Genomic DNA, 22,136 nt, shown 5'->3' with positions numbered 1-22,136 from the left:
ATATCCATACATTACTATATTATTGACATGATACTATTACCTACTGTATCCATGGACATGCCATTGAGCATTGACAATGACCTTGTCCTCTGCAAGCTTTATATAACTATTTTGTGACCCTTCTCTACATAGGTTTTCTTTAAAAATTAGCCAGAAATTCATTATTTGCAGAAAAGGGTTGCCACAAACACTGAAATGACAGGCAATGATTGTTCTAACATATTCTTTTGTCAAATTGAATTCAGTGCAATTAGAATGCATGCCATGGGCCGGTCCTTTCTTACTCCGTGAAGACTGCGATCCTGTCTTACCTCATTTGACTAATATCAGCAGTCGGATAGCATTTCTTCTGAATCTGTAAGCTTACAGGACTGGGCTTGTAATTTTGCACAATTTTAATTGCCTGAAGTGAATTCATTTCAACAAAAACTTGAAGCAGAGAGGAATATTTTAGTGACAACCATAAAATTTTTTGGATAAATAAATTATAGTTTAGGTTAATTACTTTTCATTCTATGTTGCCTGGTGCACAATTCTATCTATGACACTCTATGTACAATTTTGTGATGACTGATGATGCATTAATTTTTCATTAAGTAAATTTTTTCACTGAGCAAATTAAATGTAATCAAAATTCTTTGTTGTTAATAAATATTTTCATTAAATTTTGAGATGAATGTGTCAACTAAACCAAAACAATATTGTAAAAAAAAAAATTTTCTTGATGATCTTTATTTGTTGGAACTAATAAATAATATTATTTATCATTTATTGTGGAACTAGTATTCCACTTGCAATTCCACCCATGCCTTGTGATTACCTAGTGATAATGATTTATATAGCTATTTTATTCCAATATATCCTTGACTGTAGTTCATGAGCCAAGACTCATTTTTTTCAGATATGGGAGCTGGATAGCATTTATATGGTAGATTATTTAGGAGATGATGCAGTCAAGATTTTAGTCTCATTTATGCTGGCTCATGGAGTCACTGCTGCCTGCTGAACAATCAACACAAGCAAGTATGTTCCTTTTTGTCAAGTTTCATACTAAGTAGTAATTTTCTAGGGATTCAATAACCATTATCATTGCTTCTTGTTAGTCATATATATAAAAAATAGAAATTATTTCCATTTATATCAAATAACATATATTTATATACCATGATCAAAATCATTTTTGTGTTTTATACCTTAAGCCTTGGACAGTTGGACACAAAAGTCATGAACATTCAATTTTTGAGGCTAGTGCAAGAAATTGTTGTAAATTTTGAAAAATGTATTTACTCCTGAGCATTATTTTCCCAATAGTTAACATTACAGTTAAAAAGTTGAACAAAGCTAGTCACCAAGCTATGTAGGTGCATTTTATATTACTTGATATTAAATAAGTATTCATATAATATATTTGCTTAAATTACAAATTACCCAAGAATTCAAAGGAAAAGAAAACAATCCTATAAAATTCACCATTATTTCATTATGATACCAGACACTTGTTCTGATACTAAAATTAATTTGCTTTCCTCATTGTTGTTGCTTTCACCTTCCCTTAATCTTTTTAAAAGCAATAGAAATCTATTCATCTGCAGTCAGTAATGTGCTGTGAATAAGATTGAAGGTAGAATTTTCCTTCATTTTTGCATGTCCAATTTTTCAGAAAATCAAATGGTTTTGAGCAAACAAGGTTTGAATATTGATTAATTATTTAGGTGTTATATCAATATATACAGTACCTACTTTGAATATGGAAATTTTTTTAAAAGATATGCTGGTGTAAATATATCTTAGAATTTATCATAAATTGTTGGATTAGCCTCAGAAATTAGAATTTGTTCTTAAATACTACCTCCCCCCCCTAAAAAAAGTGCATCAGTCTTGATCCCTTGACCAAACTTCTCAAGTGCTAGTATTTCTCTTCATAAGACTAGTGATGTTAGTATGATGGGTTGGTGAATGGTGATGTTAGTATGATGGGTTGGTGAATGGTGATGTTAGTATGATGGGTTGGTGAATGGTGATGTTAGGTTATGATGAGTTGGTAAATGGTGATGTTAGGTTATGATGGGTTGGTGAATTGTGATGTTATGTTATGATGGGTTGGTGAATTGTGATGTTATGTTATGATGGGTTGGTGAATTGTGATGTTATGTTAGGATGGGTTGGTGAATTGTGATGTTATGTTAGGATGGGTTGGTGAATGGTGATGTTATGCTATGATTATAAACCTATTGTTGCAATATCACACCTATACAGGTTAGCAATCCTCTGCCAATTTGAATGCATTTAATATCAATCCTTACCATGTTTAATAATTGAAACATTTACTTTTAAGAACAATTTGGGCTTGACACCATAAATTAAGCTGTATTTTTCATCGATTTAGAAATAAGTAAATGCAAACATTTACTGATAGCATTAGTATCTCATGTGGTAACATTGAGAGCAAGAATTAGAATGGAAATTGCTTTATATGTTGCTAATGTAATTTCATTTTTTTTTTTTCAGGGGGAATTTCAGTGTCCATCAAGAGATCTTGTAAAATTACAAAGTGCGTTCTAAGTTCAAGTGAATCTCCAAGTCACACGTCTCTGGCTGAGAATAAGACCGAAAATGTTAGTTTGAGGATATTTGTTTGTTCTACATTGTCATCCACCCAGCATCAAGAACAGCTCATCTCTTCTGTAAACCTGGTGCTTGTTGCTCACCAACAAACATCACATCTCAGTCATGCTTTCCTAAATGTTTTTTACCACAAATCATGCCTCTTCTACATAAGATTCTCTGCTGTGAGAATCATTTAGTTGCATCACTGCACCTGGATTCTTAAATTCGTGACCCACCTGTTCCATCTCACTTGTTTTCCCTTCTGTTTAATTTATTTTACACCATACAAATTAGTGCACAGTATCATGATGCTAAGCTTAAAAGAGACTGCAATGTTTTGATAAACTCACATGCAACTGTTAACACCACAATGCCTTCATTTCTACTCTCTTGATTACTGCAAACTACATCACACAAATGAAGCACTTTACCAAACTTTTGCCATTTATTTAGTGATGAATCCAGCTCATTGTCTGGACAGTAATCTTAGTTCTAACTGCCAGAAAAGAGATGATAACTGTGACACAATTAATTCCCCAGAAATCCATTCTAATGCAGTAAATACACTTGTGACACCTGAGGCATTAACCTTGGTTGAAGCTTTTGTCAACACTACCTCTAACTCCATTGGCTGCAATGCCCACAAAACTCTCCTATTATCTCAACTTCTAGCTAAAAATGCAACTATTCCTCAGTTGGCTCAAATTTCTCCTCTTTGTGAATCTTCATTAGTTGAAGCTTCTCATTTTCAGACATTGCAGGATTCTTCCAAACCCTGTTTGTTCAAAACTGTCAACGATGAGAATAGTCAACACTTACTCTTCTACACAAACAAGAGCATTCTTAATAACTCAGTTGCTTCACCTTACTGTGTGATTAGTGACAATGTGCAACACAGTACTGTGTCTGTACCACAACAGAAAACTTATGTTTTAACAAGCTCAAACAATTGCAGTGTGTCTCTGCCTTATTCCAATGTTCCCTCAATGGTGGCAAGTCCTGGCAGTTCTTTAATGATTGCTCAAGCTGAACATCACAGCTCCAAAGTATTTCTGAGTGACTCTACCAAAGGTGCCACACCTCCTTTATTATCCCCGCTATCACCTCGTCCTTATGCTCAAAGTTTGGTTTCTGTTGAATTGAGCTCTCCGTCTATTCTATCTGCCATTCCAACAGTTTGCCAGTCCTCTGTTTGTGACATTGACAGTTCTCATAGAGTTCTCTCTTCAACTCCTGCTGCTGATAGCACTTACATCCCCACGAGTGTGTTGGGTGTGTCTACATGCTCTGTCTTGCCGGGTAACTTGGTCCTCAGTGGGCCACAGGTTGGTGAATACTTTTGGATCTTTCTACTTGCCTGTCCTTCTGTATCCTTGCCAAGTTCAGTGCTTTCCCACTGGGTCATCCTTGCATGGACTACATAATCAATTAACCCTTCAAATCATTTTATGTGAACTTTATTTATTTTTATACTCCTCATTTTTTCCTATCAAAAAGTTTAGGATTGGTTGCTTCTGATTCTAATTTAACCTGTGAGCTGGACAAAAAATGATCTGTCATGGTTATTCTGTTAAAGGTATAAATTCTTAATTTTTTATATGAATTTTTCTTCCAAATTCACCAGTATTTTAATAATTTCAGTGAAATCAATTATTCAGTGTTGATCTTGTTAGAAAATTGAAGAATCGATTTATGAATATCAAAAATATTATGTAGCAATAAGGAATATGGACACTAAAGTTTTTCCTATCTAGGTTTATTCTTATTGATATAGGACTGAAAATTTTAAGTTTTCTGGTTACAGAAATAAATTATTACTCATCAATGTAACAAAAACTATGGGCTTCTTCTGTGCTCTACTTTGTTTAGGTTATTTTAAAATTATTGTCCTGTAGGTACTCGCTTTAACTCAAAGTGGAGGATATTTCTTTTTTTACTCTCAATTCAGCTTGCATTTCCATTGATTCTGACTGATATTTAGAATTCTGAATAAATAGCATGGGGACTAATGAATATAAATATTATTTTTCTCATCTGAGCAGTTGTACCATAGCTATAGTGGATACATTTGCTTATTTTTTGGAAACTTGACAGAAAAATGAGGCCAGAAGTCACATGTGTAAAGCAATTGATAACAAGATAGAAAATTTATTAAAAACTTGAGGTTATCCCCTTTGAATTTTATTTTTACCGGTATTTTTTTATTGGTACATTTGTATTAATTTTTTTGAAACAAGCGTTTTATTTGCTATGTAGATTGGTGGAAAAAGCATGTGCAAAGATCTCCATCTGTGGTTTGACTCATTCCTCTTGTTCTGTTATGCTGAGCATTTGTTTTGCTTCATAACTCTTGTAGGTACCATTATCGTTCATGTTTATTCTTGTCTTGCATCACTATGTCAGTCATCTGTTGCTTCAAGAGTCATAAATCCTGATTGCCATTTCTTCATCAACCTCTTCTTAAATGGCCATTATTTTTACCGTGCATTGCTTATCCATTGCTAAATGATGCCTCAAATAATTTTATATTACCTCCATCCTCAATATTATTTCTCACGAGTTGAAAAAGTATCCATTATTGCAGTTTAGATGAATCTTTTTAGAACAAATATATTTTATTTACATCACTTTCAGATGGCCTTATGGTTATATCATTTTTCAGACCAATGGAGTGGTGGCCGGTGCAGATCTCACAAGCAGCATCACAGGTGGTAGAAAGTCCCCCATGGCCAGTCCCTCGTCCACCTCCCTGTCCCCAGTGACCTCTTCCTTGCCCCTAGTATCGAGCAAGAACATCTCATCAGCCATGACCGTGAGTGGCGGTGGTGGTAAGCACGCTCTGCGTCAGCAGGCGCGCCGCCGCCGACGCAACACGTCCATCGCGGCAGGCAACTCGCCCCCTATAACGCGTATTACCATGAAGACGTTGTCAGGGGCACAGCAGCTGTGCGGGGCATCCCATGTCACAACACAACAACAGCTCTCCACATCGACGCCCGTGACGAGCTTGTTAACGCTGCCAACGTCACTGCCACTGCAACACCTCCAACAATTGCATCAAGCGCATCTGGATGTTTCAGCCGCAGCGCCCGTCATCACACTTCCCCTTACCACCAACGGCTTGAGTATCTCCAGTGCAGGCGTCATCTTCTCGAACTCGCTTAGTGCTCAGTACTCAACCCTCCTGAGTGCACGACCCTTAACTAAAGATATTCTCACCTCCACTCCACTGTCTCCTTCAGCAACACCGTCTGAATTACGCAATGCATCGCCGGGTATATTGTTCAATGCATGCAAGAGTGATGTTGAAACATCACCCGTGAGGTCCTTCCACAGCTCCATTGGATCTGATTTGAGCTCAATCGTAAACTCGGCCATCAATTCCGTGGTGACAATCAGTGCGCGTAATTCCAGCAATACTAGACTGTCGCCATCGCCTCTTGCTTCTCGTAACGCCAATACTACCCTCAAAAATCTTGTTGCTAATTCGAAATCATTTACTCTATCGAACAAAAGTTTATTAACCTACAGTAATAATGCCAAGAATAAAAGTTGCATTAGCAAACAACTCTCGGTTAACAAAGTGAGCAGCACGAAGGCCAGCACTTCTAGTGCTGTTGATTCCAATGTTTCGTTAGGCGTCACTAGTAAGCAATCCACAGCGCCCTCTAGAACACCTCGGTCATCTCAGCGCAGCAGCTCTAGACTTGCATGGACATCCATCGCAACACCCACCACGAGTTTATCTGTCACGCACACAACGACGACCACTACCACTCATGCCTCCACATCTTCCTTGTCCTCCACCACGAGCACGTCGCTCATCACGACCAACCCCTCATCCTCGTCTGCCAGCAGCACCGTTACCATCGTCCCAAGTACTACAGCCGTGCCCTGCGTCACCCCTCCGCCCCTAGAAGTTGTGTGTTGCAGCTCTACCACGACACCTAACTTGTCGCCGTCTCTGGCCTCTACCTGCGCACTAACTGGACGCGCGCTCAGAGTGTCGTCAGGGCAGAGCTCGCCATCATCGCTCACGGCTGCGCCTTCCACAATGCAGGATTATCTTGCTGCTATTCCTGGCTTCAAACCCAGGAAAAAGTAAGCTTTGAAAGCGAAGTATTTACTTGTTTGTTGTACAAGCTCGTTAACTCTGTACCATTTCGTTCTGAAGCTTATGACAATTTTGATCGATACATTCTTGAACTGGTCTCCTTCACCTTATTTCTGACGACAAACAATGTATTATAGTTTTGATAAGATGATGCCTTTTCTGCTACCATTACTGACTTAACCTCGTGTTCACGTCGTTGTTTTCATGAACAGGTCGGGCCGAAAGTTGAGCACCGCTGCCCAGCTGGCGCAGAGCAAGGAAGGAAACATTGACTTGGAGACGCCGGACTCGATCTTATGCGGCGTCAACCTGAGACCAACTCTTAACAACCACACCTTCACGCTGCTGTCCCCAGAGCAGCAAGCCAGGCTCATGCCTCTTATGCCTCAGCTAGACTTGGAAAACGTTGGATCAGTTAAAAGGTGTGTTATGATGACATCAAAATGAATATGTTGAAACCACCAGGCTCGTTCTTAGGTGATTTTTTTGTATTATCTTTCATTCGTTTCACTGAAATTTTCCGTTTATGGCTTTAGAGTACCGGTAACTTACACAAGTCAGATTATTTCATTATGCAGGTATTAAATGTTTATTATTTATTTCATTATGCAGCTTTATTACCGTCGTTCACTGCCCTGCTCTCTATTAGTGCCGTTCACTGCCTTGCTATATTTATGCCGCTCACTGCGAAAGCCTGCAACCAGAAAATAAAATTACACTAAAGAAACAGACACAAAGGCAAAATGTCGAGTGATATAGGAAAAAGGCAAAGTGTGAGGCATGTAACGGGGCATGCACTTGATGATTGCGCTCTGACACAGCAGACTCTCAATTACTCATGCCATTCAATCTGTGGCTTTCATTCACTGTGGATTGTCCTTGTGTCGAGGACTTTAGCGGCTAGGCAGGTTGTCCTGTTGTGGTTTGTCTCTCAGCTGGCATGAGTTACCGTAGCTCGGCGTCCACTCGTGTGTGCAGCGTTTCAAATTTGACTGCTTCACCCTTCAGGGAAACTGTCATTTGCACTGTCATGTTCTGAGGGACTGTCATGTCCACTCATGTTCTGAGGGACTGTCATGTCCACTGTCATGTTCTGAGGGACTGTCATGTCCACTGTCATGTTCTGAGGGACTGTCATGTCCACTGTCATGTTCTGAGAGACTGTCATGCAGGATGCTGGACACTTCATTTATCAAACCTGTACTGCGTCTCCTCTTGTGACTCTTAAGAAAGGCTGTAATTCCAAATAGAAAGTTAGGTACGATGTAGTTTCAGGTTGATCACAGCTTTCCCGTATTGCTTTAATTTAAATTTGCAAACTCTATCTACGAATCTCGATTTTCGTGCTTGGAATATTTCTCTGGTACATGTCTTGTATCTTATCGTATAATTATTTCAGCATGTAAATAGGGTCTGGGCTAACCTATACAAATTGCCTTCTCTAATTTTTTAGAAGAATCGTTCTTTATTTTTAGTTATTTCCTTTTTTCGTGTCCCTTTGAATGCTGGGGTGTGTTTCATTGTAAGAAATTTAAATCTAAAAATTCTGTAATCTTAAACTTGAATTTGCAATCTACATGAAACTTAGAGAAAAATGTTTTAACTTTGATGAACATGTTAGGATATAAGTTAAATTTATGAGTAACTGTCTCTCTTGCCCACTAACATTGGAACTAGTTCATTAAATCGTTTTTCAAGAAATAAACACTGGTTTGCTCCTTTTCAGTTGATGCCGCTGTAGTCGTTAGCCTTTTTTTCCTGCAGATATATTAAACTTATTCAACGCTATTCGTACTTAACACGTTGACTACAAAGTGGTAAATATGCGTACCACGAAATGTATTTCTCCAGGACGTAGTGGTACATAATTCAGGTTGCCTAAAATCGGCCAAATCCGAGAACAAAAGAGGCCAAAAAAGGCCGACAGCTCAAAATATACTAGTTTATTTGTAGGTTCCACTATAAAAATTCCATTCATTTTCTTTTTTGCAGTATTTAAAATTTAATTAGGAAGTACCCCTATCATAAATTTTGCCGGCCAACGCAATTGAGAAAAACTAAATCACGGAATTAGTCCGGAAAAAATGACCGTCTGGCAACCCTGTTTAAAAAACAGCACAAAAAATGAAATAATAGTACAAGATGAAGCAATCGTGAAGATGAAGCCTCTCTGATAGCATCGTTGAAGCTCCGAGTATGAACATCTTCAAAAACAGACTAGATGAAGCTATGCAGGAGCATATGTTCAGTCTTAAAATGCCTAGCAAATTACGGAGCAGGCAATAAGTCCAGCAGCTAAATCAATCAATCGTCAGTTATGGAAAGATCGTTACAAAGTTCGAAACTTGATGCAAATCAAATTTTCCTCCAAAATGGTTATTCGCCACCGACCTCTTTTCTACTCGCCCACTATTTGCTACGTGGTGCAGGATATCTTCTTTCGTGCTCCGAATACATCGTCATGCATCCTGAACTCTCGGGAATATGATTCAGAGCTGAAATAATCTCCGCCATTAGTTATAACTCTGCAAAAATTGCTAAGAATGAGGAGAGAGAGCCGCTCACACCTCTCTGCTATAGATATTTTCAGAAATCGTTTATGCACGGTGAACTAGACTATTAAATTTGTTCAATTTAGCGCTGGAAACTAATAATTATGAATAATACTGTGTGCTCATAATTTGATTCATATGCTTTTTCCTTTATCTAATCGAGACACCAAAGGCATTTCTTCTCTTATATAAATTTTATTCGTATGGATTCCTTAACACGTTGACTCCGAAGTGGTACATATGCGTACCACGAAATGTATTTCTCCAGGACGTAGTGTTACATAATTAAGGTTGCCTAAAATTGGGCAAATCCGAGAACAAAAAAGGCCAAAAAAGGCCGATAACTCAAAATATACTAGTTTATTTGTAGGTTCCACTATAAAATATCCATTCATTTTCTTTTTGCAGTATTTAAAATTTAATTAGGAAGTACCCCTATCATAAATTTTGCCGGCCAACGCAATTGAGAAAAACTAAATCACGGATTTTGTCCGGAAAAAATGACCGTCTGGCAACCCTGTTTAAAAACAGTACAAAAAATGAAATAATAGTACATGATGAAGCAATCGTAGTCAACGTGTTAAAAGCCTAGTGACGTCAGTCACCAACAAATTTCGACCCTGTGTGTGCGAATAGTTTTAATGTCCTCAATACGTCTTGTACCTAAGACTTTTAACTGAGATTAAAGGGTATAAAATAAATGTATTTAGTTTCAGACTGGCGTCCGGCAGCCTGAATAACGAATTTTTCGGTCGGGCGTGCGAGTCGTGGCGATGTCGTCTCAACGCCGGCGAGTTCACGCACGACAGTCAAATGAAGATGAAGGCTGAGGTCGAAAAAGAGAGACTCAAGCTGGACCCTTGGAAGGCGAGTTATCTGGTGTACGATGGTGCGCTGTACGGCCAGTCATTCCAAACCTGCGTGCAGTGTGTAATTCTAGAGGGGTATTTAATTGATCACTACACGCAGCATATTGGTAAGGCCATCACACAAACAATCACAGTCTGGAGTGGATGACATCACAATCCCACCAACCAATCACAGTCTGAAGAGGAAGATATCACAATTAATCACAGTTTGGAGATGGTCTTGCATCTGCCATAAATGAGATAAGCTGTATGCACTATCCTAGAATTCCAGGGTGACAATCTATCTCTTCAGCCGTGTATATGATATTGCCTACATGAAGGATGTTATAAGCATAGTATCATGTTTGACCAAGAATGGGCCCTAGCCTGGACTACTTATGCTGGAACACCGGTCTTTCACTGGTGTACGTAGTGATGCTTGTACCAGTATTTGTAGTCAACGTAATGAGAAGTATGAATATATGTTCAGCTAAAACATGAACGACCATAATGCATTTCTATTTCACTCTAGTGATTTATTTTAGTTCAGTTTAATGATGTAATTATCTAACGACCGATCTGCTGCAAAAGACCAGTTATTCGGGATTTAAAATTAGTAAATATTGAATTAGTTTTATTGAACATGAATTCGATAGAAGCGAAAATTTTAATTATTTTAATTCATTATAAACAAATTTACACAACAGACAGAATATAATGTACCGATTCAATGTTTCTGTTTACGCTTGCTCGGGTGCTTGAAGCGAGAGAACAGCGTGCTAGCTGTCCATGCTGCTCCATGCGATTTATCTGTGTCTAGAATTTTTGAACTGAAGGTGGAGCTGGACTCCGAAACGTTTTCTTTAAAGATACATACTATGAATTTTTGTGGAGTTATCTTTGCTTTTAAGTTTTTAGTGAATTTGCGATTCAAGCAAACGAGTGACATTATTACTTAACTGTGACTGTGTCTATTTGTTTTTCGCTTGCCATTAATCTTATGTGTGACGTGCCCTGGAAGTTCGTTTGAACCAGACTCTACGATAGATGCTTTGTAGAATAATAATAATAATAAGTTGGTATATTTTGCTCGCGCAGGTTGCACACTTTGAGCCAGTGTGGGGCGTGAAGCCGTCGGCTCAGCTGCCTCCTCTCTTCACCAGCCCTGCCTTCTCAAGCGGCCGCTCCAGAGGCTTTCAGTCTTCAAAAGTCTCATCAAATGCCAAATTAAAAAACTCTCATCCTCCGGACAAACTTTTGTTGATATTGAAATTATTAGCCGAAAGAGAATCGAGTAGGAAAAAAGCTTCTGAACCTGAATCCCTTGAAGATGAGAAGATTGCTTGCAAGCTGGAAGATGACAAGGAGGCGTGTTCTAGTGACTGTTTAATTATCCCGTCCAATATGTTGATGAATGACGAAGACTCTAACCATGAGGACTTGTTGGCAACGCGTATCAAGGCAGAGTCCTTCATTGACAGAGTTGATCACATCCCAAATTCCTCTATCGTCCCCTTTAAAAACGATCATGCAGTTACTTCCGTTTCGTGCAAACGAAAAAACTCATCATTGGTATGGAGTAACTCTATGAAAAAAATGTGCTTATCATCGATTGTGAGTGATGCACATTCAAGAAAAGTTTCTGATATTGAGTTAATTGCTGTTTCTTCGAATGTGTCGTCTAGTCTCCGCGCGGTTTCTGTTACGTCTAATGTAACGAACCTGTGCGATTCAAGTGCTGAAGAACCACCTGTGGTTGTTCCGTCAAGTTCTGATCGTGCAATAATGCTTTCATCCAGTTCATCGGAATCAATAATTCGCTGTACATCTCCTAATCAGCCTGGTACTGCTTGTTCAACATTAGACAGCTTGTCCCTCACGGGAGAAGTGAACATAGTTCGGTCGGACTGCACCATAACACGCGTGACAGCGCCCGGTGGTAGCTCAGGCAGCAGTTTTGCGTCGAGCGTTCCTGGTTTGGTGTTGCGAAGTAGCGCTGGCAGATCCGTGGGGCTGTCTTCGCCTAACACTGTCACAATCAAACCATCTCTCAGCTCTCATCCAACCAGACTGGTAAGCTCTCATCAGATACATATTTTGATCAAAAATTAACGGTACTGCTATTCATTATAAACTACGACTCTTGCTATGTCCTTCCTTGTTGTTTTGTTCCTGACTAATTGAGGGTCAGCATTTTTATACCTATATTTTTACGATGGTACACTTTCTGTTTGCCTGCTCATTTTTTTATAACCTTCTGTTATTTAGTCACATTCCTTGAAACATTTACAAAAATTTAAATAACTAGGGGTAACAATACTCAAGGGGGGAGGGAAGGGAAGGTTACGTTGACTCTGCCAATGTGTCACTTTTTTTTAAGCCTGATAGCAATGTGCTACTTAAGTCAGTCTTGAAATACATGAACCTTTTCAGAGCGCACGTTTGAGCGGCCGCAACCTCCGCCCCACCAACACTACAGAGAGCACAGCTTTGTCACCTCAGAAATCGAGTTGCATTTCTCTGCCTGAATTTTCATCTGAATCTTCTAAGTGCTTCTCTAATGCGTTGTCCAGTCAAACTTCTCTGCAGTCACTTCAATCATCCCGGTCACACTTGACCATTGAACAGCTTCCTTCCTCCAAGTCTATCACGTGCCCCGTGTCCTACGTGTCGGCGCTGCCCCAGGTCACAATACACCCCGTACCTCCCAAGACTACAGCGGCTACCACTTCGTCAGCTCCTCATCTTACTTCGACCATCACCTTTACGAGACTCAACTCGGCACTTTCCGCGAGTACTTCTGCTACCGAAAGTTCCTTACCTAGATCAGTGGCAGATGTTTCTTCCGCGGGTAGTCTTCTTGTTATTAGAAAGATACCTTCATCAGTTCCACAGATGGTGAGATATTCTTTTATCTTTCATGAACAAATTTCCTTGTATACATTTATGATCTTTAAATGTGTGACTTGAAACATTCTTAACGATGTTATTTTCAAGGATCTAGTATTTCAATTTAGGCCAAATATATTTTTGATACATATCTCGTCTTTTTCAGAGTGAGTCAAGTGCAGAAAAGGCGAGTCTGTCCAATGTTAGTGTGAACAGCAGTCGACCCATTGCCATAATCCCATACCAGCAGCCGACGAGCAACAATGTTCCTTCTGCACATCCAACCTTCGCCACTCCTCCCGTCTTGTTAAGAGGTTTACGACTCTTCAGAATAGCAGAACCTATAACTCAAGCAAGTGAAGCCTCGTGTAGCGTGGATCCTTCCAACCAAACATTGCTTGTTCCTCGTTTAAACACATCTGCCTGCAACGAGGCCTCCCCTCAGACTGGGCTGATATCTAGTATGGACGGCTCGACTATGCCAAGCGCGCCCGCAGTTATAGACGTCGTTAATTCTAATATTTCTTCACCTGGAAATTTGTTTTATCATGGAACACCTCCGCGTGCTGCGTCTGTGCCTCCTAATAAAACTTCTCTGGTGACTGTCTCGCCCAGACCGAACAGTGTTGGACCTCAACTTATGTTGGCCTCTCCTTGTTCGCATGTTGGTGACTCGCAAACTGTTCATTTAGTTTCTCCTTCTGGCATCCTCTTGACGCCCAACATACAGGACCAAGTCACAGATTTCCGTGTTCCTCCTCAAACTATCATTGTTGCCTCGAGGTCTCCAAGCACTAACACGAGTTCTGGTCATGTGACCATTGCTAATCCTGCGCATTCAGCTGTTGATGCAACTTCTAATATCATCAATGTTGATACAAATTACGTAAGATCTGTGAGTAGTAGTGATACGAACACAATTCCTCATTTTGGCACACCTAATACTTTAATTACGTCTGTTCCCGGCAGTCATTTTTTATCCAAATGTTGCCCCAGTCCCGATGAAGATAGAGGACTGATTCGTGACGAACAGAAAGAAATTCCAGAAGTTGCTCACGAAATTTCTACGACACATGAGGATATCGTGAAGCTCCATTCACCTGTTACTGATGTAGAATCAATTGCAGCTGAAGAATTGCCACTTCAAAATACTGAAGATCAAGACGAAAAGGAAGAATTGCCCCGAGGTCATCTACAACTTCGCTTTAGCAAAAGTCAGCTGGAAAGGTTTAGAGAGGAGTCTTCGGCGCGGTCTGTGGCGTCTGACGACTTGTCAGAGTACACGGACAAAAATACGGACGTCTTCGAGGACGAAGACGAAGAGGAAATTGAAGAGGATGAAGAAGATGAAGACGAAGATGAGGAAGAGGAAGACGTAGATTTTTCTGGATTAACTAATACCGAGTTCGCAGCGGAGCAGTTTCAACATTTAACAGAACAAGAACAGTTGCAATTAAAACAACTGCAAGAACAACAGATTCAACTTGAGCGCCAGATTGAGCAGCAACAGCAGCTACTTCAACTTCAACAGCAGCACCAGGCCCAGCTGCAGTATCTTGGAGATCCCGATGAAGATCAGCACGGTTTTGTGGAGCGCCTAGACGGTTATGACGACCATGATGATAGAAGCTCTGGGCATTACTCATTGAAACGTTCCATACAAAACTCCAAGGAGCAAGAAGTTTATGATGTTGAGGATGACGATGAAGTTGCTGGTTCTCATGAATCTGAAGCAGAACATGAAATTGTTGAGCTTCATGATGAAGATGATGATGGGCCCGAGGACTCTTCTAAACATCAGAATCTGCTGTTCGATGGCGAGAATGTTCATGAATCATCTGAAAATATCGATGATAATTCCATGGTCGTAAATAGTTCCCATGATATTGATATGTTGGATAGTAATGACGCCGTGCCAACTGTCGTAGACTTGGACTTGAATGGAACGGAATCACAGCTCGTTGATACCGAAGAAGATAAAAGTTTGAGTGCTCCTCCTGGTGACAGTGATGACGCAGCCGCGATGGCCGAGGTCATGGAAGTTGCGTTCTCTGATAAACAAGAGGATACTGACGAACGACAAGAAGAAGGGAGCACCAAAGAAGCAAACAAGCGTGACTTGTTCAGTAACACAGTTTCCAGCATGTCGTTGCGTAGTAGTAGGAGAGTTTCTATTAATAAAGCGATGCAATCTTCATCCGATCGTAGCAAAGGTAAAAAGTCGTCGTCTTCGCAGGCGATCAACACCACATCAATACAGGATGAGATGCAGTTGGAAGAATCTCATCATCTGTACGATGATTCCAATTCATGCAAAGAAGACGAAACTCCTGATTCATCTGAGCGTCAAGTTTTGCAGCCAGGCGAACAAGAACCTTCTCAAAATGATTCTTTTTGTGACAAGGAAGACATAGACTGTGTTAATGTCGCTCAATACGAAGTTTTCGGCAAAGACAACAAGATTCTTTGCAGTGACAGAGTCGTAGTTCAACACTCGCCTGGAGTTGTGAAAGGAGAAGATGACGAAGTGAGCTCCCTGCCTGATTTAGACGATTGTAATCACGACATGGAGGAACTTGGTAGCCTACAGAATATCGACGATTGTTTATCAACCATAGAATCTCTCGAGAACCTTGAAGATTGTCCATCCAATTTGAACTCCCTCGATCAAATTGATGATTATCCTTCAAATATTGACTCATTTGAAAACATTGACGAGTGTCCAAGCAATATTGATTCATTAGATCAGATCGACGATTTACCATCTACGATCGACTCGCCTAACAATTTGGATTCTTTCCCTGATGAAGAAACTAGACAATTTGATAACTGCGACGGCGCTTCTGGTAATCTGCAAAAGGAGAATAAAAATACCGCATCTGAAGACAACCCCGTTGCTGTAAACGCAAGTCATCCAATTCAAGATCAAGGCGGCAACGGCCAAACTTCTGAAGTTTGCCAAGTTAAAACTGAAGACTTAGAGACTCATACTAGCGACATGAGCATGATTGATGATGCTGGTTTGTCTCAAAGTAACGTGTCCTTGGATGAAAGTGAAAACAAACTTGAAAATCCGGAGTCTGTTGAGCTGGAGTCCCACGAGATAGAAAGCTGTGCCATGGATGCACAGGAAGGCCTTGACGTGTCTCCTTCATCGGCTGATGGCGATCAATGCATTTCCTTGGAAGCTGACGCTGTTCGACAGCAGCAACATGAGCCATTGATGGCATGTGCTGTGGTGAAGCAAGAAATGCCTGACATACCGCAACAACTACACTTCACTGGGCAAAGTTACGTCTCACCACAGCATCAGCAGCATCACCAGTTCCAGCAGATGAAGCCTTTGCCTCAGCAGCACATGATGATGTATGGTAAACAGTTCATCAACTGTAACCCTGGCGGTATGCAGCCCATGATATACAACATGAATGCTGTTATGCCCTCGCATATGAACAATCAGATGATGACAGGCCACATGACTGCCAATAATATGGAGTCTGCCGCCATTGGATCCAATGGTTTGTCCAACCACGTCAACATGGGCCACATGATCCAAGTTGTGGGTTCGAATGTCATGCGTCCAAACATGGCCAATGCTATGATGACAGGACATGTGATTGGCCCGAACCAAAGATTCCCGGGATTTTTCAACAACATGCAGCAGAACATGAACAGCGCGCATATGCATATGCACAATCCCATGCACATGAACTTGAATAATGTAAATTCTCATGCTAACATGAATGGCATGCAACCTACCGTGGTGAATGGTGGCAATGGTACCATGATGAACATGGGTAGCGTGGTGGGACCAATGGGCAACCAGAACTTCGTTGCGTCGATGAATGTCAATAAATTCGCTAACTCAACGGCGGTGTTAATGAACATTTCCCCTCCAATGATGCGCAGTAGTAACAATAACGTTTCCCCTCCAGCGATACGCACTAGTAACAACAACAATAATGACCACAACTCGATAGTACCCCACGGTATGGATGATACAGAGTGTGGTGGTCAGGTGGACGACGGATCTGCGGATGACGGCTGTCCGTGCAACATGAAGGCTATGGTCGTGTGTCTGAAATGCGGAGCGTTTTGTCATCACGACTGCATGTCCCCTGGTCGTCTTTGTGGCACGTGTTTAGTGAGATAAGCTCTCTTCCCCGGGCATTTTGCCGGGGTTTGGGCGAGTAACCTTGAGCTTTACAAGACTACCACGCAGGGCTGGGATTATAGCAAAGCATTTCCTGCTCGTATGAGGCGTAGGGGTAAACTCAACCAGAAACTGAACAACTTTGTTCGAATAAATGCATCGCTACTGCCACTAAGAATGGTTGTGTTATAGAAGTTCCTACATCCAGCCCCTCTTTCTTTTCGCTTCTTCTGAAAAGCTATCGATTTTGTGTCTGATCAAGCAAAGAGAACTCAATAAAAGAGGCTGTGCAATACGTTTAAATGTCTGGAAGGGTTGTGCAATAATCCTGTAAAAGCCATCATCTACTCGGACATCGCATGAAAATACAGCATAGGAAAATCTTTCTGCTGCAATTGTGTTGATGCAGCGGCTTTACTATTGAAATGCTGAACCCATAGTTATTGCAGCTTAAACTTGGCGCAATGAAACTTGTGCTTAGCTCGAAACTTCGACTAATTTTCTTATTCAAATTTATCCCCTACATTATTTTCGTCTTGGAATTTTTTCAATTCAATTTGAGCGAATTTTTCGTGCTTTTGACATAGGTAATTACTTTTTGATCGACAAAAAGACTATTTGTTTTGTCACTGTTATTAGAAATATATACTCTTTTCAATGCCAGATCAGAAGCAGAAATTATAAAATGATTCGCCCTCTGAGAACTCTGATAGAAATCTCCTAATGCGATGCTAATTCAAAACTTTCATTATAGACATGCAAATGTTTTGGACAAAAATTGTTATCGTAATAAGGTTGTATTCCGTAATAGTACCGTTCTTTATACTATCGTTCTTTCATTGAAAACTCTGTCAGATATTAAATTACGTGAATCTTTGTGTGCTCATTCTTTATACTTAGTGAAATTCAACAAGATTTAGTATCATTTAAGGAATCGTTCTTTTTGGAGCTAATATAGGTTTAGCATGCCTAAACTTGAGATCTGCGTTATGCCGTGTTGCAAGAAAGCTTTGCTGCATATCTCAATAGAGACGATCTCTTGCACTCAAAGTTCATGTGTTTCGTAAAAGATTTTGATCATTGATGCGGTATTGTGTCTTTTTTTAGCGCATTTTCTCATTTATGGAAAAAATGCCCTATTGTGCTCGTCATGTCCGTCTGTCCGTGACTTCATGTTTTCGTCGACGAGAAAATGCGCGCTCTGTCACTCACTGCAGTGAGTACTGAGTTATATTTTTTTAATTTGGCGCTAAAACCTAAATTGGATTTACTCATAATTGTATGTTAAACATAAGTGTGATTAATCTGAGGTGGAACTTGCCTATCATTTTGTGTGCGTGCAAGAACTGCTAACATGTTAGATATTATCATCGACCGACTGCCAGGGGAGTTATTCCTTATCATCACTCTGAAATTGCAGTAAATTAGCTGAGGTGTCGCAGTGAATATATACTCGCTGCCATGCAAATCAGATTTGCGAGAAAATTTATAGCGTTTAATTCATCTTAAATATCGATTATAAATGTGCTATGGCAATGTGGATGAAATTTATTAAAATTGTCTATCATTTCGTTAAGAATTGATGGTGTTTTTCATTGAGCGATGTCATTTTCGTGACCAAGAATGACTTCTTTATTAATGAGATTTCGTTAGGTAAGTAAGTAATTTATTGAGAACTGTTAGGTTCTTAAGAGAGCCGATAACCAATTACCGTATTCGATACAAATGAACCAAATGCTTACAAATGTTTATCAATGTTTCAGTATGAATTGTGTGTATGTTCTATTTTTGTGTATATTGCGGTTGTAACTGCATTTCTTTCCAATGAACGGCATGTGCAATGTTGTCATAATATTTTCGTTCTACGAAAATGACGCTATCGGTACTACGTATTGATGTTGATATGTGCATAAATTCACTCACAAATAAGCTCTTGTTGACTTTGTTGTTTGAGAATGACGTGATGTTGGTTGCTTCGTCTATGTAGATCTGATGTGTCTTGGGAGCAGGCTTGGGGCGTCCTATAGCTCAATAATGCATATGATCGCTTATCGCAGCAAGCTCTCATCAGCCCCAAACAGCCACTTGTATCCTAAATATTAATCGCTGATTTGCAATCTTCTGAAGGATATTCTTTTTTAGTAATGAGCTATAACTTAACTTGATATAACACGAGGTTCTAAAGCTTGAGACGAGCAAACGACTCGTTGTTAACTCGAGCTTGGCTGTTTTGCCGCACTCTGTGCCAGCCGCAAGGCCCTGAAGGCTCCATGTCGGCTGTCGGAAGCTTTGAACTTTCTACATCATTCCAGAATTGTAGTGAAAATCATTACTGCCTAGATATACGCGCTATCTAGCGCTTCGTTCATTCGAGCCGCAAAAGAAAACAATGTAACTAATAATTCCTTTTTAGAGCCCTTGGTAGACTCTGAGAACTTCTTTGTTCAGCTAAGTATTTCTCTAACGGACTGCTAATATCTTTCAGACCATTGCTGCATAATGACCAACAACTTGCATAAAATTTTATCATGATGCTAGATCACTAATCAGATTTCAGGCCACAACTCTATGGTAATAAAGCAACTCAATATTTAATTATTCCACAGACATATTAGTCAGCGACCGTTCACAGAATGCAGAGTAGCGCAAACTACGCGACCTAGTCTGTCTTGTATCTCGTTTATTGTACTCCTATATTCCGTGTTGACAGGAAAACCAAAGTGCCGTAGTTTTCTTCTGTTTGCTTGTCTAAGTTCGGTGTACATACTCTATATCTCGCCCACCATGTGATTGCTCCCGTACCTTCTCTTCTCTCCCTGTAGCGTGTACAGTACTGCGTATTATGCGCTACGACGACTTGCTCACTTCAAACTTAAATGCATGTTAATCTAAATAAACTCTTCAATTCATACCCATGTCTTCACCGTTCGTACAATATATATTTTAGTATAATTTACAAACTAGAATTGTTTGGCAAGCACCACCCCTCAACGATGTTTCAGTCAGGTTTAGATAAACAAATTGATAAGTGTGTCCATATAATTCAGCGCGTTGGTTTGTTTGTTTGTCCTGAATCTGTTGGTGCGATTCAAAATGCATTATCAATCTCCTCGAAAATGTTACTCCGCATAATAGTATTATCAGCGCTGAAATGCACCGTTACAAAATTCCCTGCTGTTTTAAACGCTTAAAATTGTCACATTTTCTTCAAACTTTCGAAACTTGAACTATCTCGAGCTGCTCATTCCTCCCTGGACTCTCCGCTCGTCCGCCACGACTCTGTGCTTGGTCATGTAACAAGGGTACCGCCTCTCTATTTTTGTCAACACTTTTGTTTTGTTTTACGACATCCCTTTCTTCCTCATTTCTTCTCTTCGCTTCAGTTATTTCCAGATTTTTGTGATTTGTTGATTATTTTTATTTGTTGGCGAGAAAAATCATAGTGCTCCTTCGCTCGATATTTATCATGCTTCTGTCCTTGTGTCGTATATACTTTAATACTTCATACCAAAGGCTTAATGATGACTAACTATTGTATTTAATTCGTTTGAATCAACGCTCTATTTTTTCATTAGTTTACTTCACGAATATCAAATCACAATAGAAATTATGTCTTGGATGTTTGTTAGTTTCATTATTATGATTATATGAGTTGAATTTATGATGCGTATGATCAGTGTCAAGGCATAGTTTGTTACGACTTCATTCAAGCTACAAAATTACGCACCTTGTCCATTAGATTTTTTTCGGGTGTAATTGTACTAATAATAAAAAGGATTAGTTATCTGTAATACTGGTCTTTTAGGATGGTCGTTTCAACTCATTTTTCATTGTCAATAGCGAATAATTATTATTAACATGTCTAAGGTTTTTGTAGTGAAGTTGTTGCGCACATCGAATTGTTTACTGGCTTAGCTGTGCTGTACTCTAGGCAGAGCTGTAGAATATGTAATTTATATGTACATACAATGCAGGTGTCATTAGTTAGCCAATATTGATTGACAACACAAGGCTAACATTTCGCTGTTTCTATTTTTATCGTGACCTTGATTATGAAGTATCTTAACTCTATCAGTTCTCTATTTCGTGTGATCATAGTGCTACTATTGATCGACTTTTCCTGTAAATATTAATTTTCAATATCCACTTGTTCTTCATTACCATCGAAATATTGACGGTCTGCATTTTATTTGCAAAGCTTTTACCAGTATTCAATCCTGATCATGGCTTGTTCTGCGCCTTCATTATACAGAGGTACAGTTATAATATAGCGGTTTCAGCGTTTATTAGGCCGTAGACCTGTCGCCGATTCTTAACATCGCAGAACATTCACAGCATTTTGCGGTCTCGAACGCGCAACTGGCTGCTGCAATTCTGCTGTGCTTAACCGCCCGGCCTCCTCGCCGATTCTGACCAGAAACTGGCGCACAGGAGCTGGGATCGAACCCGCGCCTCTCTGCACAAATCTTGGTAATCTGTGTAACCACTGGGCCACCCTGCGACGAAATTATTCATAGACCCATTTGTTCTTGATGTTGTTTTTAATAACTCAAAAATTAATGAAAACATGAGCCTAAGATTTGAATGAACTAAGCAGTAAGTAATAGAGAAAAAAATGCTACATTTTCAGAATAAAATGTAGTTTCAAAACGTTTTAACATGCCAAAATTCCCCAACACCTTCAGACATGTATAATTTATTTGTAGAGCAGAGATGGCAGAATGTAAGAATTTTTTCAGTTGGGATAAATATTTTAAGCATTTAAGTTATTGATTATCGTTTCATGGGCCTCTTGAATGAATGAGTGGAGTAGGAACTAGAAACTCCACAAATGGACATTTTTTGGTAGCCGTCATCACTATACACCGAGTACGACAATAACAACGTTATTAATGATAGTAAAACTGCGTCTATATTGTGGGTTGGATCTAAAGAAATAATGACACGTAAATTACAAATTCACACCTCGAGCA

General features: G+C 39.7%; 1 protein-coding gene across 3 annotated transcripts; it reads left to right on the top strand.

Annotated features, from left to right (window-relative positions):
* Positions 1-898: 898 nt before the first annotated feature.
* LOC108668707 (serine-rich adhesin for platelets) lies at positions 899-18,039 on the top strand. Of its 3 annotated transcripts, XM_018155952.2 has the most exons (8): positions 899-1,023; positions 2,509-2,615; positions 5,270-6,708; positions 6,934-7,143; positions 9,984-10,140; positions 11,220-12,194; positions 12,555-13,019; positions 13,177-18,039. In XM_018155952.2, the coding sequence occupies exons 1-8, from the start codon at positions 984-986 to the stop codon at positions 17,161-17,163; spliced, it is 7,380 nt and encodes a 2,459-aa protein (XP_018011441.1). In that variant the 5' UTR covers positions 899-983; the 3' UTR covers positions 17,164-18,039. The 3 variants fall into 3 exon arrangements, with proteins under 3 accessions (XP_018011441.1, XP_047737060.1, XP_047737059.1); XM_047881104.1 differs by lacking the exon at positions 899-1,023 and having other exon boundaries at positions 2,453-3,932; positions 9,990-10,140; XM_047881103.1 differs by lacking the exon at positions 899-1,023 and having other exon boundaries at positions 2,453-3,932.
* Positions 18,040-22,136: the final 4,097 nt, after the last annotated feature.

This window comes from Hyalella azteca, unplaced genomic scaffold (assembly GCF_000764305.2).
Source record: "Hyalella azteca isolate HAZT.00-mixed unplaced genomic scaffold, Hazt_2.0.2 contig7054, whole genome shotgun sequence".
Lineage (NCBI taxonomy): Eukaryota > Metazoa > Arthropoda > Malacostraca > Amphipoda > Hyalellidae > Hyalella > Hyalella azteca.
The sequence above is the reverse complement of the archived record's forward strand: the minus strand, read 5'-3'. Positions and strand labels throughout refer to the sequence as shown.

What these genes read in the sequence shown, in the direction of transcription:
- LOC108668707 (XM_047881103.1), top strand. Translation starts at nt 2,958, where the DNA reads ATGCAACTGTTAACACCACAATGCCTTCATTTCTACTCTCTTGATTAC. An exon ending in TGGTCCTCAGTGGGCCACAG is followed by an intron (nt 3,933 to 5,269) that starts GTTGGTGAATAC and finishes ATCATTTTTCAG; the next exon opens with ACCAATGGAGTGGTGGCCGG. An exon ending in AACGTTGGATCAGTTAAAAG is followed by an intron (nt 7,144 to 9,983) that starts GTGTGTTATGAT and finishes AAATGTATTTAG; the next exon opens with TTTCAGACTGGCGTCCGGCA.